The sequence below is a fragment of the Orycteropus afer genome, unplaced genomic scaffold, assembly GCF_000298275.1.
Source record: "Orycteropus afer afer isolate SDZICR_OR568_19922 unplaced genomic scaffold, OryAfe1.0 scaffold00110, whole genome shotgun sequence".
Lineage (NCBI taxonomy): Eukaryota > Metazoa > Chordata > Mammalia > Tubulidentata > Orycteropodidae > Orycteropus > Orycteropus afer.
The window spans coordinates 7,057,028-7,080,464 of NW_006921697.1; the positions used below are offsets into that span (position 1 = coordinate 7,057,028).

Consider the following 23,437-nt stretch of genomic DNA (forward strand, 5'->3'; position numbering starts at 1 on the left):
AAAAAAAAAAAAAGAAAGAAAAGTAGATTAGATAAAGAAATAAGAATAAACAACAGGAAGGTAGATACCATGTGAAGACTCCTAAGGAACCAAGGATTGCTAGAAAAGACAAGGATCTTCCCCCAGAACCAAAAGAAAGAGAGCCTTCCCCAATAGCTAGTGCCCTGGATTCAGACTTCTAACCTCCCAAAGGGTGAAAAAATAAATTTCTGTTCATTAAAACCACCCACTTGTGGTATTTCTGTACAGCAGTACTAGGAAACTAAGACCCTCCCCTCACACACAGCCTGCAGGCCACATTAAATCTCTCAGGCCAGCACAGCCTTACCCTCAGGGAGATGGACCCTGTCCCATTGGTGAACAGCACAACAGCCTGTGGCTGAAGCGTTTTCAGACGGAAATGGATGTTCCAGTTCAGAGTCTCTGGGAGAAGGTAACGCACGTAGCTCTGACCACTGAACCTCACAGCAGTACCTGTGAAAGCAATAAGAGCTGTCACCTCCATGTAAATTGGTCCCTACAGAACATTCAAAACTCACTTCATTTCATTGGGTGGCAAGAAGGGTAATGCTCACATTTTATAGGTGAAGAAACTAGGCTGGGGGTTACTTGTCCAGGGTCACACAGCTAGACTGGGGCCACCACCCTGCTGCACACTTTCCTTTGGCCACAAGAACCCCTGTGTTGGGTCCTACCCTGGGTCGGAACTGGTAGCTCAAACTTTTAAGAAAGCAAGAATCACCTCAGAAATGTAATCAACCAAATCCAAGTTTGGAATAGCATGTGTGGAAATACAACTTTTATCCTACATAGTTTCTAAGTTATTTCCGACATCATTTAGGGAAGGAAGTAGTAGTTAGTAGGGGAGAATTTGTATATGTGTGTGATTTAAGGCAACTGGATTTATCTGGCTGGACCCATAAAGGGCCAGCTAGGCAGGGGGCGATGGTGAGCTAAAGGTCATGTCTTTTTCTTTTGCCAATGCTCTTGAGCTGGTCCAGTGCCTAGGTTGGGGTGAGTCTTATCAGAGACTGAGCTCTGAAGAACCTGGGGAAGAGCTCAGGCTTTAGAGTTTCACCAGCCCTTCATTAAAGACAAGGTGCTCTGGTGCCATAGTGAGTAAAAGCATTCAGCTGCTAACCAAAAGGTTGGTGGTTCAAACCCACCAGCAGCTCTGTAGGAAAAAGACGAGGCAATCTGCTTCCATAAAGATTTACAGCCTCGAAAACCCTATGGGGCCATTCTACTCTGTCCTATAGGGTCACTATGAGTGAGAATCAACTCGATGGCAGTGGGTGGGTAGTTATTAAAGACTGTATCATTTCAGGCAACACAATATAATCCCTATACAGCAGTGTTATGGATTGAATCGTGTCCCCAAAAAATATAAATTTTAGGTTGTAAATCCTAACCTCTATACCTATAGTTATAATCCCATTTGGAAATGGATTTCCTTTGTTTTATTAATGAGACAAGATTAGTATAGGCTGTGTCTTAAGTCAATCTTCTTTAAGATATAAAAGCTATTAGACAAGTAAATGAACAAGTAGATATGGGGGAAGAGAGATGTCAAGCCCCATAAAGATCACCCAGGAGCAGAAACTCAAAAGAGACAAGGACCTTCTCTCAGAGCTGACAGAGAGAAAGCCTTCACCTAGAGCCAGCATCCTGAATTCAGACTTCTAGCTTCCTAAACTGTGAGAAAATGAATTTCTGTTTGTTAAAGCCATCCCACTAATGGTATTTCTGTTACAGCAGCACGAGATAACTTAAGACACTCAGTTTCAACTCTAGATGAGATAGCTAATGAGCCCTACTTCATTGGGTTGTGATGAGAATTAGTGTAGACAACATAGACACAGAGCTTGCCATGTAGTAGTATGGTCCTTATAGCAACAACTGTTACCATGTGAATGACAGCCACCAATGACTGGGTGCTTATTCCAGACCAGTCATGGGTTGTTGTTGTTGGGTGCCATCAAGTTTATTTAAATTCATAGCAACCCCAGATGACAGAGTAGAATAGCTCCATAGGGTTTTCAACCCTGTAATCATTATGGGAGCAACTCACTGGATCTTTCTCCCACAGAGCTGCTGGATGGGTTTGAATCACCAACCCTGCAATTAGCCAAATACTTAACTGTTGTGCTACCAAGCACTTAGGGAGCTCTGGTAACCTAGTGCCTAAGGCACCTGACTGCTAACCAGAAGGCTGGAGATTCAAACCCACCAGCCACTCCTTGGAAGGAAGATGGGGCAATCTACTTCCATAGCGATACTGCCTCAGAAACCCAAGGAGGGGTTGCTATGAGTTGGGTCTGACTCGACAGCACACAACAACAACAAGCACTTAACCATTGTGGTGCATTTGTTTTGATGCACCAGTTTTCAGTTAACAGCCAAGCACTTAACCATTGGGCCACCATGACTCCTTAGCCATGGGTTAAAAGCTTTTGTATTTATTATTTAATTTCTTCCAACCAACTCCAGGAGGCAGATGTTATTATTTTCCCTATTTTACAGATGAGAAACCAAAGCTCAGAGAATCTTAATAACACACGCTAATTTACATATTTAGTAAATGATGGAGTTAGGGTTTGACCTTGAGCTGTCTACATCTAAATATTAAGTTTATAACCATCAGCTATAGTAATAGTAGTAGTAGTAATGGTGGTAGTACCAAGGCCAAAACATAAACCAAATCAGTTGCCAATAAGCTGATTCCAACTCACGATGACCCCATGTGTTCGGAGTAGAAGTAGCACTACGCTTCATAGGGTGTCCAGTGGATGTGACCTTTCTGAAGCAGATCACCAGACCTTTCTTCTGAGATGCCTCTGAATGGACTTGAACCTCCAACCTTTTGGTTAGTAGCTGAGTGCTTAACTGTTTGTGCCATTAGGCAGCCTCAGGAGTAGTACTAGTTCATATTTATTAAGCACTTGTTATGCATACTGAAAGTTCAAACCCACCAGCCACTCCTTGGAAGGAAGGTTGGGCAATCTACTTCCATAGTAATACTGCCTCAGAAACCCAAGGAGGGGTTGCTGTGAGTCGGGTCTGAATCGACAGCACATAACAACAAACAACAACAATGCATCAGGCACTATTCTGAGAAAAAGCTTGATATGTAATACTCATGTAATCCCCACAATGGTCCAAAAGCAAAGAGAGTTTGAGTCATTTTCCTAAGGTCACATGGCTAGAAAGAAATAGAGCTTGGATTTTAACTTAGGCAGGCTGATGCCAGAGTCTACATTCTTTGCCACAATGTTAAATTTCCTCTTGTATTCTTATCATTTTTAAAATTTCAAAAAGTGACCGGGAATAGGGTATTATTCCATAATTAGATTTTATGAGGCCACTGCTTGTTTTATGAGAGTCTGTGGCCTTTAGTCTTGTTAAAATTTCCCTCTGACTACCCCATAGGCCCTCCCTGGGCTCCTCACCCCTAGCGTCAGGCAGGCAAAGCTTAGCAGTACTGGTTGTCCCTGGGGGAAGTCCCATTCCTCACCATTGCAGGAGCAGTTCTTCTTCAGGTGATGCCGCGGGGTCAGGATGCTGAGCCTAGCCGTACTGTATGTGGGTCCAATCTTGGGGTCCAAATATACTGTCTCTTGGCAGATTTGACCCTGACAGCTTGGCCCCTGGCAGGGTGCCACAGACATGGCTGACCTCATCTGAATTCCCACTGAGTGCTCCATCTCTTTGGCTGAGTGAGTGATGATGGATGCCAACTCCTGGAGTTTGTCGATAGTTCCAGAATGTCCCTCAAAGACAAGGAGCACATCCACACCGGCCATGTCCTCTGCAGGCTGAAGGCTGGCCAAGTGGATGTTGGCTCGTTTGATGTCCAGCTTGTTGCTGAGGAACCTCTGCAGGTTCCGCCAGTGGTCACTCACCAGCTCCTCTGGGGTGAGATCGTGGAAGCCCATCCACATGGCCTGCCGCAGAGCCTCTCTCCCCACATGCCACACATGGACATGGACCCCAGCAGTGGTGGTAAATGTTCCATCACTGACAGTGACGTTGAATGAATAGCGGCCACGAGGTAGTCCTTGGGTGGCAATAATCTTGCCATCGGGGGCACCCACTGCAAAGCGCCTGCCCAGGGTCTCCTCTCCTGCCAGGCTGTAGGTGAGCATGTCCTGGGGGTCTCGGTCTGTGGCATGGATTTTACCCACCATGCCACCCTGGAACTCCTCCTCCCCGATAGTGATAAAGATCTCCAGGGGGAGGGCAGAGGGTGGGTAGTGGCTCTGTTCTGTGACATGGACACTGACAGATGTCAAAGAGGAGAGGGGAGGGACACCACTGTCTGACACCTGCGAACAAAACCAACACTACTGTTATCCAAAAAGACTCAGTTTTCTCTGGTCCTATTGAGGCTGGGCCTCGTTGTTGTTATTAGTTGCCGTTGAGTTGATTCCAACTCATGGCGACCCCATGTGTACAGAGTAGAATGGTACTCTGTAGAGTTTTCAAAGCTGTGATCTTTTGGAAGCAGACTGCCAGGCCTGTCTTCTGAAGTTCATCTGGGTGGGTTCAAACTGCCAACTTTTGCCTAGTAGTTGCATGCTTACCCTTTGCACCACCCAGAAACTCTGGGCCTCCTTGAGGAGCCATAGCTATGCCCCTACACCCAACTTGAAGGTAAACTCAGTACACTCTTGCTTTTGGGGGAAAAAAAATACCTAACCCCCAAAGCATTGGCATATAATGTAAACTCTTAGAAGTTTTTATAGAGAATGGAAGAGAAGTTTACATTTTATATCACACAGTAAAACATAACTTACTCATTCCATTCTGAGCCTCTTTCTAAATCTCTCCAACCATTGGCTTTGGTCTCTTTCCTCTAGAAACTCCATCATCCTGACCCCATCTCTTCCCTTGAGTTCTCAGATGTCTCTTAGCAACTCTGGTGCACAGCCTGACATGGCACCTGATCAGCCTGAGAAAATTCTCTTTGGGACTCTGCTTTACTGTAATGTGAGAGGTCAGTCAGCAAATATTTCTTGAGTACCTTCTGTGGGCCCTCAGCTAGGTACTGGGTAGATGGCCATGCTCAGAAGAAAAGAGACAATAAATCAGTTATCAAATAAATGAGAGAATGTCAGACTTTGATGACGCACTCAGAAGGAAATAAGCAGAGTGATGTGTGAGAGAGTACTGAAGTGTGAAGAGACCTGATTTAGATCAGGTGGTAGGGAAGATGTCTCTGAGATGATGTTTGAGCTGAGTCCTGAAGGATGAGAAATGAGAAGAAGTGATGGAACAGCAAGGGCATGTTGTATTCAAAATACAACAGAAAGAAGGCCACTGTTTTTACAGTAGGTGGGAAAGAGCAGAGGGCAGGAGATGAACTGGAGAGGTAAGGGGGGGGCAACACTGATAAGCTAAGGAGCACAAGGTTAAATTTTATATCAGGGCAATGGAAAGACACTGAACTTCTTAGGCAATGGAGTGACATAACCTCAGTTAAGTAGGAAAAGAACGTAAATTTTTCAAAAGGCGTTTATCTTTCATATGTCTCTTCCTGTTATCTGGAACCAAATGTTCCTGCAACTTCCAGCCCAGGCTCAAAAAGGACAAAGCTCTCCTACCACTCCTCAGTGACATTACTACATTCTCAGCTGTCAACTAGGGTCTCCAAGTTCTTCCTTTGGATAGAAACCCTTATATTACATCCATGATAATGTTGTGTATTCCAGTGTTTTAAGTAAGCAAATTCATTGTGGAATTATACCTACAGTGGGGAATTATGCATAACACAGATAAGATATTAATAACATCAACGATGATTAATATTAATGATTATAACAAATCTCCAAAGTCAATTAAGTAAAAATTGTGTGGCAGTCATTTTTTAAAAGCTTCAAATGAATAATCATATTTAATCTTTTTCATGAAATAGGTACCATTAAGTGCCTCATTCTACCAAGATATGATTGAGACACAAGAAGTCAAGAGCAGAATTTGAAGTTGTACCTATGTCCATTAAAAAACAAAACAGTAGCCCTCAAGAGGATTCTAACTGATGGCAACTCCTGTGTGTCAGAAAAGAACTATGTCCCATTGGGACAGAAGTTGGTCACCAAGCCTTTCTTCTATGTTGTCTCTGGGTGGATTCAAACCTTCAAACTTTCAGTTATCAACCAAGCACTTAACCTCTTGCATCACCTAGGGATTGGTGTCCAGGTGTCCATAGCCTATAGCTTTTTGTTTGTTTGGTTTTTGCTCATCTATAGTACCCAATGAGTGGAAGTAGAAATATAGGAAAACACAAGAGGCAGTGGTGATGTAGTTAGTTGTTGAGTGCCCCCGTCTGTGCTAGGCTCTATGCTTGGACTGAGAACACAGGCCAGAAAGCTGCTCTCTCTCATCTCTTCAGAGGCAAATACATCCATGTCCTTGGCTGTAAGAACCATTTATATGGTTCTCGAAGTATGGTTTTCTTATCTCCTGCTATACCTAGTAGTAAGCACAGCACCCAGAATATGGCAGGGGCTCAATAAATATTTGTTAAAAGACTGAATGATTGGCTGAATAGATCACTGTGTCATCTCTATGTCTTTACAAATTATGATAAGGAAATAAAGTAACTGCATCTGCCCTTTGAGCTGCAGACTCCTGTTCCCCAGTATTCAGTGGATTTAGGGAAGTCTGAGACAAAAGTTTCCAAAACAAAGCTCTTCTTTCACTTCACAAACCTCTCCTCACTTCCACTTTTACACCCTTCCCAATCTCATAATTGGCACTACAACCTGCTTTTCACTGGAGCTGGGAATCTAGAGGTCTTCCCTGATTCTCTTCCTTCCCCTCCCTTTCCCTTTCTCAATCCATCACTGACTCCTATTTGTGTATATCCAAAATATGTCCCACATTTATCCACTTTTTGCATCTTCACCATCACCTCCAGTGTAATTATCGACAAGTATTAATTTGTTGCTGTCATTTTGTTATGTGCTTTTTCGTGGTGTTACTGAAATCTTTGTTCCATATAATTTTCTGTGCTGAGCTCATTTTGTTTATGAATTGTGTTATCACTTCCTTCATTGCTATTGTTTTAGTATTTGCTAAATATTTGTGCTTGTACTCTTTTTTATTGTGATATGAAGGTTTATCATTTTTCTTTGAAGTTACTCTGTGACTTACTATTTTCTTTCCAAGTTTAGAACAGTCTATTCTATCTTGCAATTGTCTTGACTTCCGCACCATTTCAAAGTTCTGTAACTACACAATTTTTTCCTTTTTTGGTCTGAAGTTGTCCTCATTTGTCAATTGATGTCTCTGGTTCCCTGTTTACAATCTTGCAGGCTTATTTACTTTGGATACTTCCATAACTGGATTCATTTCTGGGTTATGTCATCAAGTGTGTTAATGGTCAGTTGTTGTTTGCTGTTGTTGATTCTCTGTCCAAAGGACTACCATTAGCATCTCTTATAAGGTTGGTCTGGTTTTAACAAATTCCCTTAATTTTTGCTTCTCTGGAAATGTCCTAATTTCACCATCATATTCGAGGGACAGTTTTGCTAGGTATCTAATTCTTGGTTGGAATTTTTTTCTTTCAGAGTTTTATATGTACCATCCCATTGTCTTCTCATCTGCATGGTTTCTGCCAAGAATTTCAAGCTTAGTCTTATTGGTTGCCCTTTGTAGATAACTTTTTGTTTTTCCCATGCTGCTCTTAGGATTCTTTGTCTTTGGTTTTGCTGAGTTTGACTATGATATGTCTTGGTGATTTTCTTTTGGGGTCTATCCTGTTTGGGGTTCTTTGGACTTCTTCAATGGATATATTCTTGTCTTTCATCCTATAAGGGAAATTTCTCTTCCAACAAATCTTTGACAATTTTCTCTGTGATTTTATTTGTCTCTTCCTGTTCTGGAATTCTGATTACACATAGGTTATTACTTTTGATGGTATCCCACAAGAACCTTCAGCTTTCTTCATTTTGTTTTGATATTTTTTCTGATTGATCCCTTTCAAAAGAAGTAATAAAGTATTTGTGTTCAATATCACTCATTCTGTCTTCCATTATTACTCACTTCTATTCCTTTGCCCATTCAATGTGTTATCTAGTTCTAATCTTCTGGATTGCTATCTGTAAATTTTGTATCATTTCTAATTTTTTGTTTATTTTGTGATTTTGTTCTTGTATTATCTTCCAAAATTTTCTAGGGTTTTCTCTGTGTTTTCTTCAATTTTGTCAGTGTTTTCCTTGATCTGTCTCTCAATCCATTGAAGGTACCTAAACATAATTCTTTTGAATTCCTTATCAGGGAGTTCCAATGCTGCTTCTTCCTCAGGAAGTCTGTATCCTGGTCTCTTGTTTCTACTGCTTTATCTTGCCAAACACTTTGGCGTTTCTGTGTTTATATTTAATTGGTGATTGCATGTTGGAGTGATTCGCCCAAGATTTTCATTTTCTTTGTTTTGTTTGGATGTTATCTGAGTAAGCAGGGTACTATGCTCCTCCATTCACTGGTTGGTAGCACTTACACACTCACCACCTGTCTCCTTTCCAGTTGTCAGCCTCTCATATGTCCATACTGTCCTTGGCAAACAGACCCTGCTCTAAGGTCCCTGGAATCTGAGCAAGAATGTTGTCACTTTACATATCTGAAATGGTTGCCACTTGTAAACATTCAAAATGGCTGTGCCCTCCGGACAGTTGAAAGTCCACACCTCAGTTTGTCTCCTTCTTTGTTGTTTCCCTTTTTAGTCATCAGCTACCAGCACAGTTGTCCATGCATCCCTTGGCAAGCAGGGCCAATTTTTAGGTTAATTCTCAGGTCTTAACCACCGGGAAATAGTCAGGCTGTCTGTGCCATCAGGATAGCTGACAATCGTTTGTCTCCTTATATACTGTTTTCATTCAGGTTCTTCTACTAGTTGGTGTTTAATCCACTTCTGTATCCTTCCTTTCAAAGCTCAGGGCTCCAGGATTATTCTGTATCTGTGTCAATTGGTTTCTCTTTTCTTTGTTGAAGAGGGTCTATGTACCTTGTCTGCCTATTCCACCATCTTACTGGAAGTCTATTTATAATACATTTTTTAAATAAAAGGAAAAAGTAAAAAATAAGTAAAAACTTTCAATACCCCCCCCCCCCGCAAAAAAAAGAGTGTCAAAGTTTGGATTTTAAATAAGATGATCAGCTTTGCGGTGAGGCCTTTGTAACCCACCCAGCCCCTCTCCTTGGTGTCATTCCCACCATGGCTCATTATTCTCTGACCATCTGAACCTCATCTTAGGTTACTAAAAGCTTTCCCCAGGTCAGAACGTGGCTCATTTTGTTCTTTCTGCCTGGAACACTCTCCTGTCCTATTTTCATGACTGGATCTTCAGATCTCAGCTCAAATGTCACCTCCTCACAGAGGCAGCTCCCTTCTGAATACATGTGTCCGTTGTATTATATGAGTCTCTCATCAGCTTATTTCCTTATAATAATTTGTAAAGATAGTGTTTCTTTCTCTATCTGTTTGACATTTATCACCATAATTCTAATGAAAAGCCCAGGAGTACAGGGCCACCCCCTTCTTGTCCTCTGCTGTATTGGTAGTTGCTACCATGTTGTTGTTAGGTATTGTCAAGTCAGTTCCAATTCACAGAGACTTCATGTACAACAGAATGAAACACTGCCCGGTCCTGTACCATCTTCACAGTCACTGATATATTTGAGCTCATTGTTGCAGCCACTATGTCAATCCATCTCTTTGAGCATCTTCCTCTTTTTCACTGACCCTCTACTTTACCAAGCATGATGTCCTTCTCTAAATAGAGACTGGTCCCTCTTGATAACATGTCCAAAGTACATGAGACAAAGTCTCACTATCCTAGCTTCTAAGAAGCATTCTGTTCAGCTCTATTTCTTCCTGTTTTCTTTGGCTACTATTCAAGAGCAAGTTTCTGACCTCCATTTTGGTCCTTTCTTCCTTTCCTATCTCTTTAATGACCTTTTGCTTTCTTTGCGTATGATGTTCTTGATGTTATCCCACAACTCATCTGGTCTTTGCTCATTAATGTTCAGTGCATCAAATTTACTCTTGAGATGCTTTCTAAATTCAAGTCGGATATACTTAAGGCTGTACTTTGACTCTTGTGGACTTGTTTTAATTTTCTTCAGCTTCAACTTGAGCTTACATATGAACAACTGATGGTATGTTCTGCAGTTGGCCCCTGGCCTTCTTCTGACTGGTGATATTGAGCTTCTTCATCATCCCTTTCCACAGATGTAGTCGATTTGATTCCTGTGTATTCCATATCATGATGGCCATGTGTATAATTATCATTTATGTTATCGAAAAATGGTATTTCTAATGAATAAGTCATTGGTCTTGCAAAATTCTATTATGCTATCTCTGGTATCATTTCTATCACCAAGGCCATATTTTGTAACTACTAATCTTCTTTGTTTTCAATTTTCACATTCCAATCACCAGTAATTATCAATGCATTTTGATTGTATGTTTGATTAATTTCAGATGGCAGAAATTGGTAAAATCTTTTATTTCTTCATCATTGGAATTAGTGGTTGATGCAAAAATTTGGATAATAGTCATATTAACTGATCTTCCTTCTAGGCATATGGATATTGTCCTATCACTGACAGCACTGTACTTCAGGATAGATCTTGAAATGTTCTATTTGATGATAAATGTGATGGCATTCTTCTTTAATTTGTCATTCCTGGCATAATAGATGATTCATTTGTCTAATTCAAAGTGGTCAGTACTAGTCCTTTTCAGCTTACTAATGCCTAGTACATGTTCCATTTCATTTTTCATAACTTCCAGTTTTCCTAGACTCATAGTGCAGACATTCCATGTTCCAGCTGTCTCTTCTTCAGTCATGCCACATCAGCAGATGAAGGTCCCAAAAGCTTGACTCCATCCACGTCATTAAAATCAACTCTACTTTGAAGAGGTAGCTCTTCTCTAGTCATATTTTGAGTACCTTCCAATCTGAGAGGCTCAACTTCTGACACTGCATCAGTCAATGTTCTGCTACTATTCACTGGTCAGTGTTTTCAGAACTAGATTATCAGGTCTTCCTTTCTAGTCTTAGTCTGGAAGCTCCACTGAAACCTCTCCACCATGTGTGACCTTGCAGTTATTTGAAATACTGATGGTATAGCTTCTAGCATCACAGCAACATGCAAGTCCTCACAGGATGGCAAACTGATAAGACAAGTGGCAGAATATGATAGCTGTTCAATAAATATTTGTTGAAAAACTCAGTGAATGAATGAGTAGGAGCCACTGGACTTGAAATTTATGAAAGGGATTTGGAAGGAATGAAGTGAGGAAGAGATGTTTGACCACCATCTTGACCACTGTTGCTTGGGAAATTCTCATACAACCACCACCATAACCCACACACATGCATAAACATCCTCTCATTTGGACCCTATAGACTCCTGTGAGGAAGGTCTTGTTAGTTCAGGAGGCTCAAATTGCTGCTCTGGCCAAACTCAAGGAGGTAGAGTCAGAGTGCAGGTATTCTGCTCAGGTACAGTACAGGGATTAAGCACTAGGACTCTGTGGTCAGACCACTTGGGTTTGAAGAAACTTATCTCTGTCATTTATTAGCAGTATTACTTTAAGCCTGTCATTTAACCACTGTGTGCCTCAGCTGCCCTATCTGTAAAGTGGAGATGATAACTATACCAGCCTAAAGAGTGCTAGGAGGATGTAATGCAATAATACATGGGAAGTATTTAACCCAGTCCTGGCACATAACAAGTGCTCTGTATACATTTTTCTTAATCAAAGAAGCATGGGTTATGTTTTTAGCAGCACAATTTATTGTCCCCCTGGCCACCACCAATGGCCCAGCATGGCTCTTACCTCAATCTGAAGCTCATACCACTCTTGTAATCTCCTGCTCAGGTCTGCAGTGGTTACCAGCCACCCATCTGGGGTCACATGGAAGGCAGAGCCAATGTTCCCCTTGGTGATTTGGAATGAGTAAGGGGGGCCATTTTCTGGGGAGTCTGGGTCACTCAGGATCAGCTGCAATACTTTGCTGCCAATGGGAGAGTTCTCCTGAGACACAGAATGACAGGAAACCAAAGAGCAAAATGAGTCCCAGTCCCTCTTCTTGCATCTTCTTAGATTCACTCACCTGGGACAAATGTTCAGTGCTCTGACTGCTCCCAGGCTATGCTTGGACCTCAAGTTCACAATCATCCATTCTGCCTCCCTTTGAGTTAGCTGGTGGCTTTTTTCTTTTTCTTTTTTTTAAGTTGTGATTTGGGTGAAAATTCAGAGAGTAAACTCATTTTCCATACAGCAGTTCATACACATTTTGTTTCATGACATTGACTCCAATCCCTATGATGTAACAGCTCTCTTCCCACTTCCTCCCTGTAGTTGCCTCTTCCCTGTGTCCTTCTTTCCAATGTATTCCTGACCCCAAGCTATCTCCCTGTACAAATAGTGGTCTTCTGTTCTCCCGTGATTGATTGGTCTAAGGAATGTATCTACCTGGTATAAATGTTCACCCTATATGCTTGTCTATTGTTTGGCTGAAAACCACAGGAGTGAGTTCAATTCCAGGCCTGAAGTTCTGAACTAACTAGGGAGTTAGTTGGTGACTTTTGTCAGTCTATACCAGGAGCTTCCTCAGGGTAGTGCTGGGGTTTGAATGGTCCTTTGAGGCCAGAAGGTTCTACCCTTTATTACACAGTGTGGTGACTTGCCCAAGGTCACATAGCTGATGATTCATTTATAGAAATTATTTAATACCTGAGATCCATGTAAGGAGTCCCTGGGTGGCACAATCAATTAAGCAGCCGATTATTAATTGAAAGGTTGGTGGTTCAAACCCACCTACAGGTGCATCAAAAGAAAGGTTGACCATCTGCTCCTGACAGATCATAGCCTTGAAAGTCCCATGGAGTACAGTTTTACTCTGCACATATAGGGTCACCATGAGTCAGATTTGCCTCAATGGCAACTATTTTAGTGTTTGTTGTGGAGATTCACGTGGGAATTCTATAACTCACAGGGTCAATTGAACACCTATAAATGGTTGCCTGTGAAGAGGACCAATGCAACACACAGTCAATGAGAAATTCAGAGATGATTAGGGATTCAACTAAGAAAACTAGATCCCCTGGGCATTGTTTCAGTCTTTGTTCTATAATACAGGAATTCCATGCACTCTGACACAATGGCTGTTAAACTGTCTTTCTATCACCGAAATTTTGTCTACAAACAGAATTTTATGGTCAGAAATGGATGGTTGCCTATTCAATAGCCATTCTCCCTTCCTTCCTTTGTTGATGTTGTTGTTATGTGCCGACGAGTCAGCCCCAACTCATAGCGACCCCTCCTTGGGTTGCTGAGGCAGTATCACTACAGAAGTAGATTGCCCAACCTTCCTTCCAAGGAGTGGCTTCCTTCCTTACAAACCCTAATTTTGTTCAGGTGTAGGGTGGCAATATCATCAGGCAAAGTGTGGCTCTCTTAAGAAGAGATGGACTAAGATTGGTTTAAGTTAGCTTTAATAATCTGATTCCCTGTGTCAGTTTTGGTTTAAGGGTGAGCATTGTTATGGATTTAAATGAGGCTCCCCATAAAAGGTCTATAAAGAATGACAAAGAATCCATGGAACACATCATAGCACGGATGAACCTGGAGGACATTATGCTGAATTAAATAAATAGGTCAATCACAAAAGGACAACTATTGTATGAGACCACTATTATAAAAAGTCAAGAAAAAGTTTACACACAGAAAGAAACATTCATTAATGGTTATCAAGGAGATGAGGGAAAGGAAGAGGATATCACTAACTGGAGAGTAGACATGTATTAACTTGGGTGAAGGGAAAGGCAATATACAATAAAGGGGAGGGAAGTACAACATGATCAAGGCAAGGGAAGATGCTGGGAGGTGCACAAGACTGAAAGACAACAAAGGTAAATACTATTCCATACACTATCCTGCAATAATAGTAGAAGATATGCAAGCTCTGAACAGATGTGGAAAGGTGAATGGGAGTACACCCACAATTATATATAGATTTGGCAGAGGATACTTCTACATGTGTATTGTATGTGCTGCAAATATATCCAAGGGTATGGTAGAGGATACAGAGGGCATAGTTCTGAAAACTTCTTAGCTATAAGCAAACATCTTAAAGGAATGACTCAGTGGGTGTGAGGACTAAGGAGTGTCTAGATCTCGGGGGCACATGTAAGCCAATTGATATAACATATTCCACAAGACAACAGTCTACATCCTACTTTGGTGAGTAGCGACTGGGGTCTTAAAAGCCTGCAAGTGGCCATCTAAGATGCAGCTTTTGGCCTCTTCCCATCCAACGCAAAAAAGAGTAAAGAAAATCAAAGACTCAAGGAAACATTAGTCCAAAGGACTGATGAACCATGCACACTACAGCCTCCACAAGCCTGAGACCAGAAAAACTAGATGATACACAGCTACCACTATCTACTGCTACATTAGGATCACAATAGAAGGTCCTGGACAAAGTGGGAGAAAAAAAAATGTAGAACAAAATTCAAAATCATAAAAATATCAGACTTACTAGTGTGACAGAGATTGGTAGAACCCCTAAGGCTGTGACTATTAGATACCATTCAAGCCTTGGACTAAACCTACCCCCAAGGATCAACTTTCAGCCAAACAATGTTGTTGTTGTTATGTGCCGTCAAGTCAGACCCGACTCATAGCAACCCCTCCTTGGGTTTCCGAGGCAGTATCACTATGAAAGTAGATTGCCCCATCTTCCTTCTGAGGAGTGGTTGGTGGGTTTGAACCACCAGCCTTCTGGTTAGTAGTCAAGTTCCTTAGCACTACACTACCAGACCTCCCAGCCAAACAATAGGCAGGCCTATAAAGTGAATAATAATACCAGTGAGGAATGTCCTCCTCAGTACAATCAACCATATGAGATCAAAAGGGCAGGATTTGTCCAAAAACAAAGCTCAGAAGGCAGGAAATATGGGCAAATAGAAATGAGAAAACTAGTGAGGAAGTGGGAGCTCTGATGGCGTCTTGCCTAAGGCATTTGACTGCTAATCAGAAGGCTGGCAGTTCAAACTCACTAGCCACTCCTCGGAAGGAAGATTGGGCAATCTACTTCTGTAGAGATACCACCTCAGAAACCCAAGGAGGGGTCGCTATGAGTTGGATCCAACTCGACGGCAGTGAGTGAGGAAGTGGGACGAATACTGTTACATTGAGGGGTTGGAACTAATGTCACAAAACAAAATTCATACAAATGATTAAATGAAAAACTAATGTGCTCTGTAAACTTTCACCCAAACTACAATAAAAAGTTAGGAGAAAAAAAAAAAAGATATGTGAAAGACCCCTGTACCTGTAAATATGACCTTGTTTGGAAATAAGCGTTTTCTTTTGTTATGTTGATGAAGTTATAACAGAGCAGAAAGGTCTAAATCTAATCCTTTGAGAAGTGTCTTATAAAAAGAGCAGAACAGACACAGAGACACACCCACAGAGGGAAGACAGATGCCATATGTGCTCCTGTCTACAAGCAAAGGAATGCCAAGGGTTACCAGCAAACTCCAGAAATTAGGAAAGAGGCCCACAAGAAAGAATGACACAGCCAAGACACTGATTTGGACTTTCAGCCTCCAGAACCGTGAGAAATAAATTTTGTTTCTTTAAATCCACCACTTGCGGTATTTTTTCTTTTCTTTTTTTTTTTTAATGGTAACTCAAGGTAACTAAAAAAGGATGTAATCTACTTCTGAGACTGGAGAAGTCTACTAGGTGAGGACTAGAAATAATTTCTTCTTTGATAAAAAGATTCTTCAGGGAGGAAAGATGAGGCTCCATGCAGCAGATATTATAGACCAGCATTTTAATAATGGATATGGCCATATCAGTGCACCAAAACCAAAAAAATAAACTCACTACCATGGAGTTGGATCCGACTCATAGCAACCCCTTCTTGGGTTTCTGAGGCAGTGTCACTACAGAAGTAGATTGCCCAACCTTCCTTCCGAGGAGTGGCTGGTGGGTTTGAACCGCCACACTTCTGGTTAGCAGTCAGATGCCTTAGGCACTATGCCACTAGAGCTCCCACATGGACTGATTATTAGCTCTGCATTTAATGATCCCATGATCTAATCCATGCAAACCTCAGTAACCCATCCTAAACAAAGGCAATAACTGTACCTGCCCTTCTTTATGTGTGATGGTGTGGGTAGAATTTTAAGTGTTCCAAAATTTTATGTTGATTTTGGTCATACAAATATTCTATATTTTTATGTAATCAAATCATTTTTCCCTTACGCTTTTGCTGCATTACCTTTATGCTTATAAAGACCTTCCCCATATAGACAGGTAAATATTAAGTTATATTTTCTTTGAGTTTATTAAAGATGGTCTATATTTAAATTCAACTCTTCATATACTGCTTAGTTTTTGATGTTATGTGCAGCTTTAATTGGCTTTTTATCCAAAGATCCAGTCTTCTGAACATCACACTTTAAATAACATGAAATTTTTTCATTGATTTGGTATTATATTCTTTATCATGTGTTAGGTTCTTTTATATACTGTAATAAACTTTCTTTAGAGTTAAATTGAAAACAAACAGGATTGGTCAGGAGAAGCTCCCTTCTGTTTGCCTCTGAAGATGGTTAGACAAAGATATGATGTTTGGAGCTACAGCAACCATGAGCGATAAAGCAAGGGAATTCCAAAGAAGATGACCCAGAGGGCCTGACATCATTTTCCTGATGAAATAACCAATTCTGGAATGGAATTGCTCATTATCAGCCCTCTTGTTATATGAAATAATAAGTCTTTATTATTTAATGTACTTTTAGTCAGATATCCTGTTATTTGCAGCCAAAGAATCCTTATTCAGACCCATAACATATAAAACAGGTACAAGTGGGGCAGCCCTGGTTGAGCAAAGCAGGACCCAGTACCCTACCTTATTATCCATTTACTCTCCTTTACTCTTTATAGTTTCTGACAACTCTCCCTAGAATCCCAAAACTCTTTCCAAATAAATACCTTTTGCATAACACTGGTACGGTGGAAATAGGTGGGATCTGGAAAGCCTCCAGGGTTTAAATTCCAAGTTTGCTACAGTCTAGCTATCATACTTTTCTGTGCCTCCATTTTATAAATCTGTAAAAGGGGTACTGTCTACTATCTATAACTATGGTTGTTGTGAACCTCAAATAAGATAATAAGTATGGAAATACCTAGCACAGTACCTGATTTTCTTTAATTCTATAACCCACAATTCCCTTCAGCATGGTTTGTTGCCTTTGGGGATATCAGTGGGCAAAGTGGACTTGTTTAGTATATTGATACCATTGGTTAGTACCTCCTACTAGGAAAGAAAAGAAGGAAGTCTGGCCTCAGGGTATCTCTGGAAGTTTGATCTTACCTGGACAGTGGTACTGTAGTTGAGCTGGAAGAATCTAGGTGAATTATCGTTGACATCAACCACTTGGATACCAATATCTGTGTCCTCATGGAGTGGGGGCTTTCCACTGTCTGTGGCTCGGAGCCTCAGCAGGTAGCTAGAAGTCTGTCCCAAGATGATCAGTGGAGAGTTAGCAATGAGCTCCTTGATTCCATCCCACCTTATCTCTAATGTTTTCGGGAAAATAAGATGGAGACACTACCATAAGCCCACCCCCATTGCCCACACACAGTATTTTAGGTCTCAGGTTCTGGAGTCAGACAGAAAAGGTTTCATTTCCAGCACAACAGTTTACTAGCTATGTGACCTTATACAAGAGACTAAAGCTCTCTGAAGATAATATCTGGACTCACTTCATAGGATTAATTTGAGGATCAAATGGGATAATTCATGGAAAGCATTTAACAAAGTGCCTGTTGTTGTTGTTGCTGTTGTTGTTATGTGCCATTGAGTCGGCCCCGATTCATAGCTACCCCTCCTTAAGTTTCTGAGGCAGTATCACTATGGAAGTAGTTTGCCCAACCTTCCTTCCGAGAGCAAATGCTCAGTAAATGGTAGCTATTACTATGAGAAGCTATCTTGAGGCCCTCTGGTGAAGGCTTAGGGTCACTCAGCTCCTCTCTGCCACTGGCCTCCCATCCCACAGAGTCTTCTCAGTGAATACAATTGGGAAATTGCCCTGGAAGATCTGGGAAGTGGTGAGGACTGGCATTGACTGAGAGTCATTCCTGGGCCCATAGTAGGGCCATCTCTCTGCTTTGGAGGTCAGGTGGGGTCCCTCCCCTGTAATTCACCTGCTCCCAGTCCAAGGCCTTGGCCACCTGTAGCTCTCCTTTCTTGGGGTGGATGGTGAAGTGCCCAAGCTGGTTCCCTGCTACCAGGCTATAAGTGATGGCACTATTAAGGGGTCCATCTTCATCGGTTGCTGACACCTGCAGTGGGAGGAGGTGGGTTGTGAATACAAGGACACGAGGTACCAGAAAGGAATCTTGGACCCTGAGAGTACAGAGGGAACAGAAATGTCCCTGCTCATTACATTGGGTTGGCAGTCTTTGGACTACAGTCACCCCTGCCAAGAGAATCTCTTCATTCACATTCTATTTTGGACTCCAGTATGCCACAGTTCATTAATTTATCCATTCATTCATTCACTTATACTGACAGAGTGCTAGGTTTTTTGTTAGGTGGCAGGAATGTGCCAAACTAAGTATGTCCCCAGGAAACATAATGTCTAATATCATGGGTAAGTCTAATTTAGGGCAAAGCGTTCAAGCACAAAGAACATAGTGATAAATTCCACCTGGGTAGATTACAAAAAGATTCATAAAGCCTCAAAGGATAAGTAGGGCTTCTGGGAGTGAAGCAGGCTTCTCAAGCAAAGAAAACAGTATGAGTCTGAAGGTGTAAAAGTACAGACGATGTTTGGGAAAAGATATAGCTTCCTGTGTGGTTGAAACATAAGTTGCATGGGAGTATAGAAAGTGGAAGGAGATAAGACTGGGTGGCTAACTGAAGAGGATCATAGAGAACCTGAATATGAGCATATGGAGCTTGGTTTCACTTCATCACAGAAGGGAGCAATGTCATGTTTAATGCAAAGAGGTGTTATTTAGTATCCCCCCAGCCCTCTTCCTCCACACATTGGGTTTGGCAGGCCCAGGGGTTGCTAGGCTATCCCACGTTCCACTGTATCAGTATCCAGTCTTATCAGGCATGACCCTGAGATACTCTGTCATGAGAGGCAGTTTGGATAAATGGCTAGGAGTCAGAGTGAAGTTCATAGTGTATTAATTTGATAAACAAATCCATGCTCATAGCGGACTGGGAGTAGGAGGAGGAGACAAGAATCCATCCCTAGGTCCATGCCCCACAAACAGTAAAGTTGGGTCCTTACTTTGAGGATGATGTCACCCACGATGGCATTCTCCAAGACCCTCACATTATACAGATCCTGGGGAAACTTGGGCTTGTGTTCATTGACATCAGTGATGTTGACCACAATTGTAGTCATATCATTGAGGGAGGAAGAGCCCTTCCGGCTGCACTCAATGGACAGGAAGTACTTGGGGCTTGTCTCAAAGTCCAAGCTCCTGTTGACATACAAGATCCCTGAAGAAACAAGAGGTGATCAATGCAATGAGGTCATTGGAACCGCAAGGAAATAGAACTGAGGGATCATGAGCAAAACCCCAGGAGAGAGAGCTCAGCAGGGTTGGAGCAGACAGATCTCTTCATGCCGCCTGCCTGCTGCTCCTCCTCTTTCTTTTCCCTTTCCCCTCCATCTTCTCCTTTCATCTTCATTATTATCATTTCCAATAACAATATTTCTCCCTCATTTATTTCTGCAATATGTCATTTAACTCTCTTTAAATCTGTAATATTAAATTTAATCTCACTTAAATCTGTAATCACACTGTGGAACAGGAACAACTGTTATTACTCTTATTTTCTAGGTGAGTCAGTTAGTGAGCTACTTCTGAAAAATCAGCCATGAAGTTTTATGTTGGCAAATATCTTATTGTGTATGCTTCCACCACAACAAAAGTAGGAAAAAAAATCAGCCACTGAAAATCCTATGGAGCACAGATCTCCCTGACACACATGGGGTCACCATGAGTACAAGTCAACCTGACAGCAACTGGAAATCTTTAGAGATACCTACTGAAGTAGTTGTGGATGAAATGACATGATGTCTGGGATTTGCTTTAAAATAACTCAGCTATGAGTGGGAGTGGGGGTAAAGGGTAAAGATGAAATAAGACTGGTCAGATGCTAATAATTACTGAAACTGGTAACAGGAACATGAGGTTCATTATACTATTCTCCCTACTTTTGTAAGTTTTAAATTTCCATAACAAAAACTTGTTTAAAATACAATGTCATGAGACAAAGTATATGTAAACTGCTGTATGGAAAGTGAATTTGCTCTGTAAATCTTCACCCAAATCACAATTAAAAAAAAAAAAAAATGTTTAAAATTATGCTCAACAGTAAGGTGGTTGTTTTAGGAAGTGGGGAGCAGTCATTTCAGGGCTGTACTGTGCCACCCCAGAGGCCCTTCCACGAAATTCTGTGAGTCTGGCTTAGACTCTTCTCTTGCAAGTAGAAGAAAGAAGAGAGATGGTTTCCTACTTCCTTCTCTCTCCATGAGAAGGAGGGAACATTCTTGGCTGCCAGGGTGTTTTGGGGGTCTTAGAGGGAAGCTGGTAGTCTTATCCTGGATTGTGTAAGCACCAGCTTCCAGCGATTGCTTTGTGTTTCTGCAACCAAGGAAGAAAACTGGCTTCAGCCTCCTAGGGTAGGCTTGAGCTGAGGCTATGAAGCCTCAAACTATGGGAGGAGGTGGATTCTCAGGGTCTCTGGGCACACACTTGAGTGTACAAGAAAGGCTTTCAAAACAGCAGGGCCCAGGGCAGAAAAAGGGACCTGGTAGGTGGACAGATGCAGAGGGTAGAGAAATGGCCAAGGGAAAGGGCTGTGTGGGCAGACACCCCATGACACTTCCCATCCCCCTTAGGGCGTGTCTGAGTGTGCTTATACATACAGGCTAACTCATGTGCTAGCTCACCTGTATTAGTGTCCAGGTGGAACCTGCCCTGCTCATTCCCACTGATGATGCTGTAGCCAATCTTCTCAGCACCTAGACGAGTGAGGGCGGCCAGATGCAACACCTCCGTGCCAGGCAAAGCATCCTCAGGCACCTTCACATTGTGCTCGGTGTTCAGAAACACAGGCAGGTAGTCATCCAGGCCCACTACTGAGACAGTGACGGTGCCCAGTGTGGAGAGGGGGATTGGGGTGCCCAGGTCAGAGGCACGAACCGTGAGCTCCAGCACAGCCTGAGGCTTGTCTCGCAGAGGCTTTTCCAGTCTGATCACACCTGTGGTGGCCTCGATCGAAAAGTGGCCTTCCACAGAGCCCGTCAGAGAATACACAACCTGGGCATTGGTGCCTGTGGGAGAGATGGAGGCGTAATTCATACGCAGGCCCCTCCTCTGGCCCTGGCTGCAGCAAACCCTCCACCCACAGGAGAGCCTGGGGGGAGGAGTCTCCCATAAAAGCTAATAGGCTGTATTGAGTAGGTGGCACAAGCGGTTTGCACTTGACTAGTACCCAAAGGTTGGAGGTTCAAACCCACCCAGCAGCATTGTAGGAGGCATGATGATCTGCTTCCATAAAGATTAAAGACTATGGCCAAGAAAAAAAAAAAAAAAAATCTCACTGCACTTGACTAGTACCCAAAGGTTGGAGGTTCAAACCCACCCAGCAGCATTGTAGGAGGCATGATGATCTGCTTCCATAAAGATTAAAGACTATGGCCAAGAAAAAAAAAAAAAAAATCTCACTGCCCTTGACTCCTCCTTGGGTTTCTGAGGTGGTATCACTACGGAAGTAAATTGCCCAACCTTCCTTCCCAGGAGTGGTTAATGGATTTGACCCACCAGCCTTCTGGTTAGTAGTCAAATGCCTTAGGCACTATGCCACCAGTTAGTAAATGAGGAATGATAGAAAATCACCAGTTTTCAACTCCTAATAGTGCAAAAGATTAAGGTGCCCAGCTGCTAACTGCAAAGTTGAAGGTCCCAGTCCACTCAGAGGTGCCTTGGAAGAAAGACCTGACAATCTATTTCTGGGGAGGGGCAGTGGGGAGCAGCTATTGAAAACCCGAAGGAGCACAGTTTTACTCTGACACACATGAAGTCACCATGAGTCAGAATCAATTTGATGGCAACTTTTTTTTTTCTCATGAACTGAGTGAGTATCTCTCAAGGAGGTGTTCTTGGCCATGCACGGGGTTGGGCAGGCCTCTTAGAAAAGTTCTTGAGGGGCTAGTTAATAAATCTATTAAATTATCTGAAAATGTTATATGAAGGTTAGAGTCCAATGTCAGCTTATGTGCAAGATCAAAACCATCTGTGGCAAATTCTTTGGCTGTGATGGGTCAGTTCAGCATCTTGATTGTGGTGGTGGTTATATGAATCTATATCTGGGGTACTATTGCATAGAACTATATGCACACAAAGACATATCTACAAACACACACATATAGACATGCACACATACATACAAATAAGCACATGTAAAAACTGATGAAATCTAACTAAGGTCTGTGGTTTAGTTAATAGTAGTGTACCAATGTCAATTTTCAGTTTTGATATTGGACTCCACCTGTAAGATGTTACAGGAAAACTGGATGAAAGGTGTATGAGATTCTCCATACTGTTCTGGCAACTTCTTGTAAGGCTGTAATTAAGTAAAATAAACAGCTAACCCAGAGACACATATCCATGGGAAGTTCTTGGTAAATCAAAACATAGTGTTTCTTTCACTTTGGCTCCTATTATATTAATTCATTTGGTTATGTCCTACATGAGGTAGTTGGCATGTGTAGGGGCCACCCAAACCCACTGCCATGGAGTCAATTCCCACTCAAAGCAACCCTACTGAACAGAATAGTACTGCTCCATAGGGTTTCCAAGGCTATAAATCTTTATGCAAGCAGACTCATTTTTCTACCATGGAGTGGCTGGTGGGTTTGGACCGCCAACCTTTTGGCTATCAGCACAATGTTTTAACCACAGCACTATCAGAGCTCCTGTAGGGGCTGCAGTGAATAAAAAATGCCAACATCTAGTGCTCAGCCATGAAATTATTACCCAGTGGGAGGAACATAGGGCTTGAGCCTAAGGGTATAATGTCTCATATACACAAAGACACATGCTCCTTTAGGGGAATGGTGGAAGGAATTAGCTGTACCAATAGCTAAATTTATGTATGTTAAATGTACATACCATGAAAATCCTACATATATGTTTTCTGGAGAGACCATAATTTTTCTAGAAAGACACATGCTGGTCAGGCCACACCTGGAACATTTGAGTAGACTATTGCATAAGAGAGTAAGCAATTTTGAAGGGTTAATGATAAACTGATGGAAGGCCAGGTAGGACAGGCCCAAAAAGGGCGGTGGGATCAGAGCCATGAGATTGAAG

At 42.0% G+C, this 23,437-nt stretch overlaps 1 protein-coding gene across 1 annotated transcript in view; it reads right to left on the minus strand.

The window, feature by feature from the left end:
• The window catches only part of FAT2 (FAT atypical cadherin 2), a 92,746-nt gene that overhangs the window by 12,512 nt on the left and 56,797 nt on the right, over nucleotides 1-23,437 (minus strand). Inside the window, exons 13-19 of the mRNA XM_007943639.1 lie at nucleotides 21,013-21,396; nucleotides 19,339-19,553; nucleotides 18,239-18,376; nucleotides 17,406-17,549; nucleotides 11,849-12,046; nucleotides 3,515-4,325; nucleotides 329-474 (exon numbers count right to left, since the gene is read on the minus strand). Coding sequence (XP_007941830.1) covers nucleotides 329-474; nucleotides 3,515-4,325; nucleotides 11,849-12,046; nucleotides 17,406-17,549; nucleotides 18,239-18,376; nucleotides 19,339-19,553; nucleotides 21,013-21,396 — 2,036 coding nt within the window. The remainder of the gene's footprint in view (nucleotides 1-328; nucleotides 475-3,514; nucleotides 4,326-11,848; nucleotides 12,047-17,405; nucleotides 17,550-18,238; nucleotides 18,377-19,338; nucleotides 19,554-21,012; nucleotides 21,397-23,437) is intronic.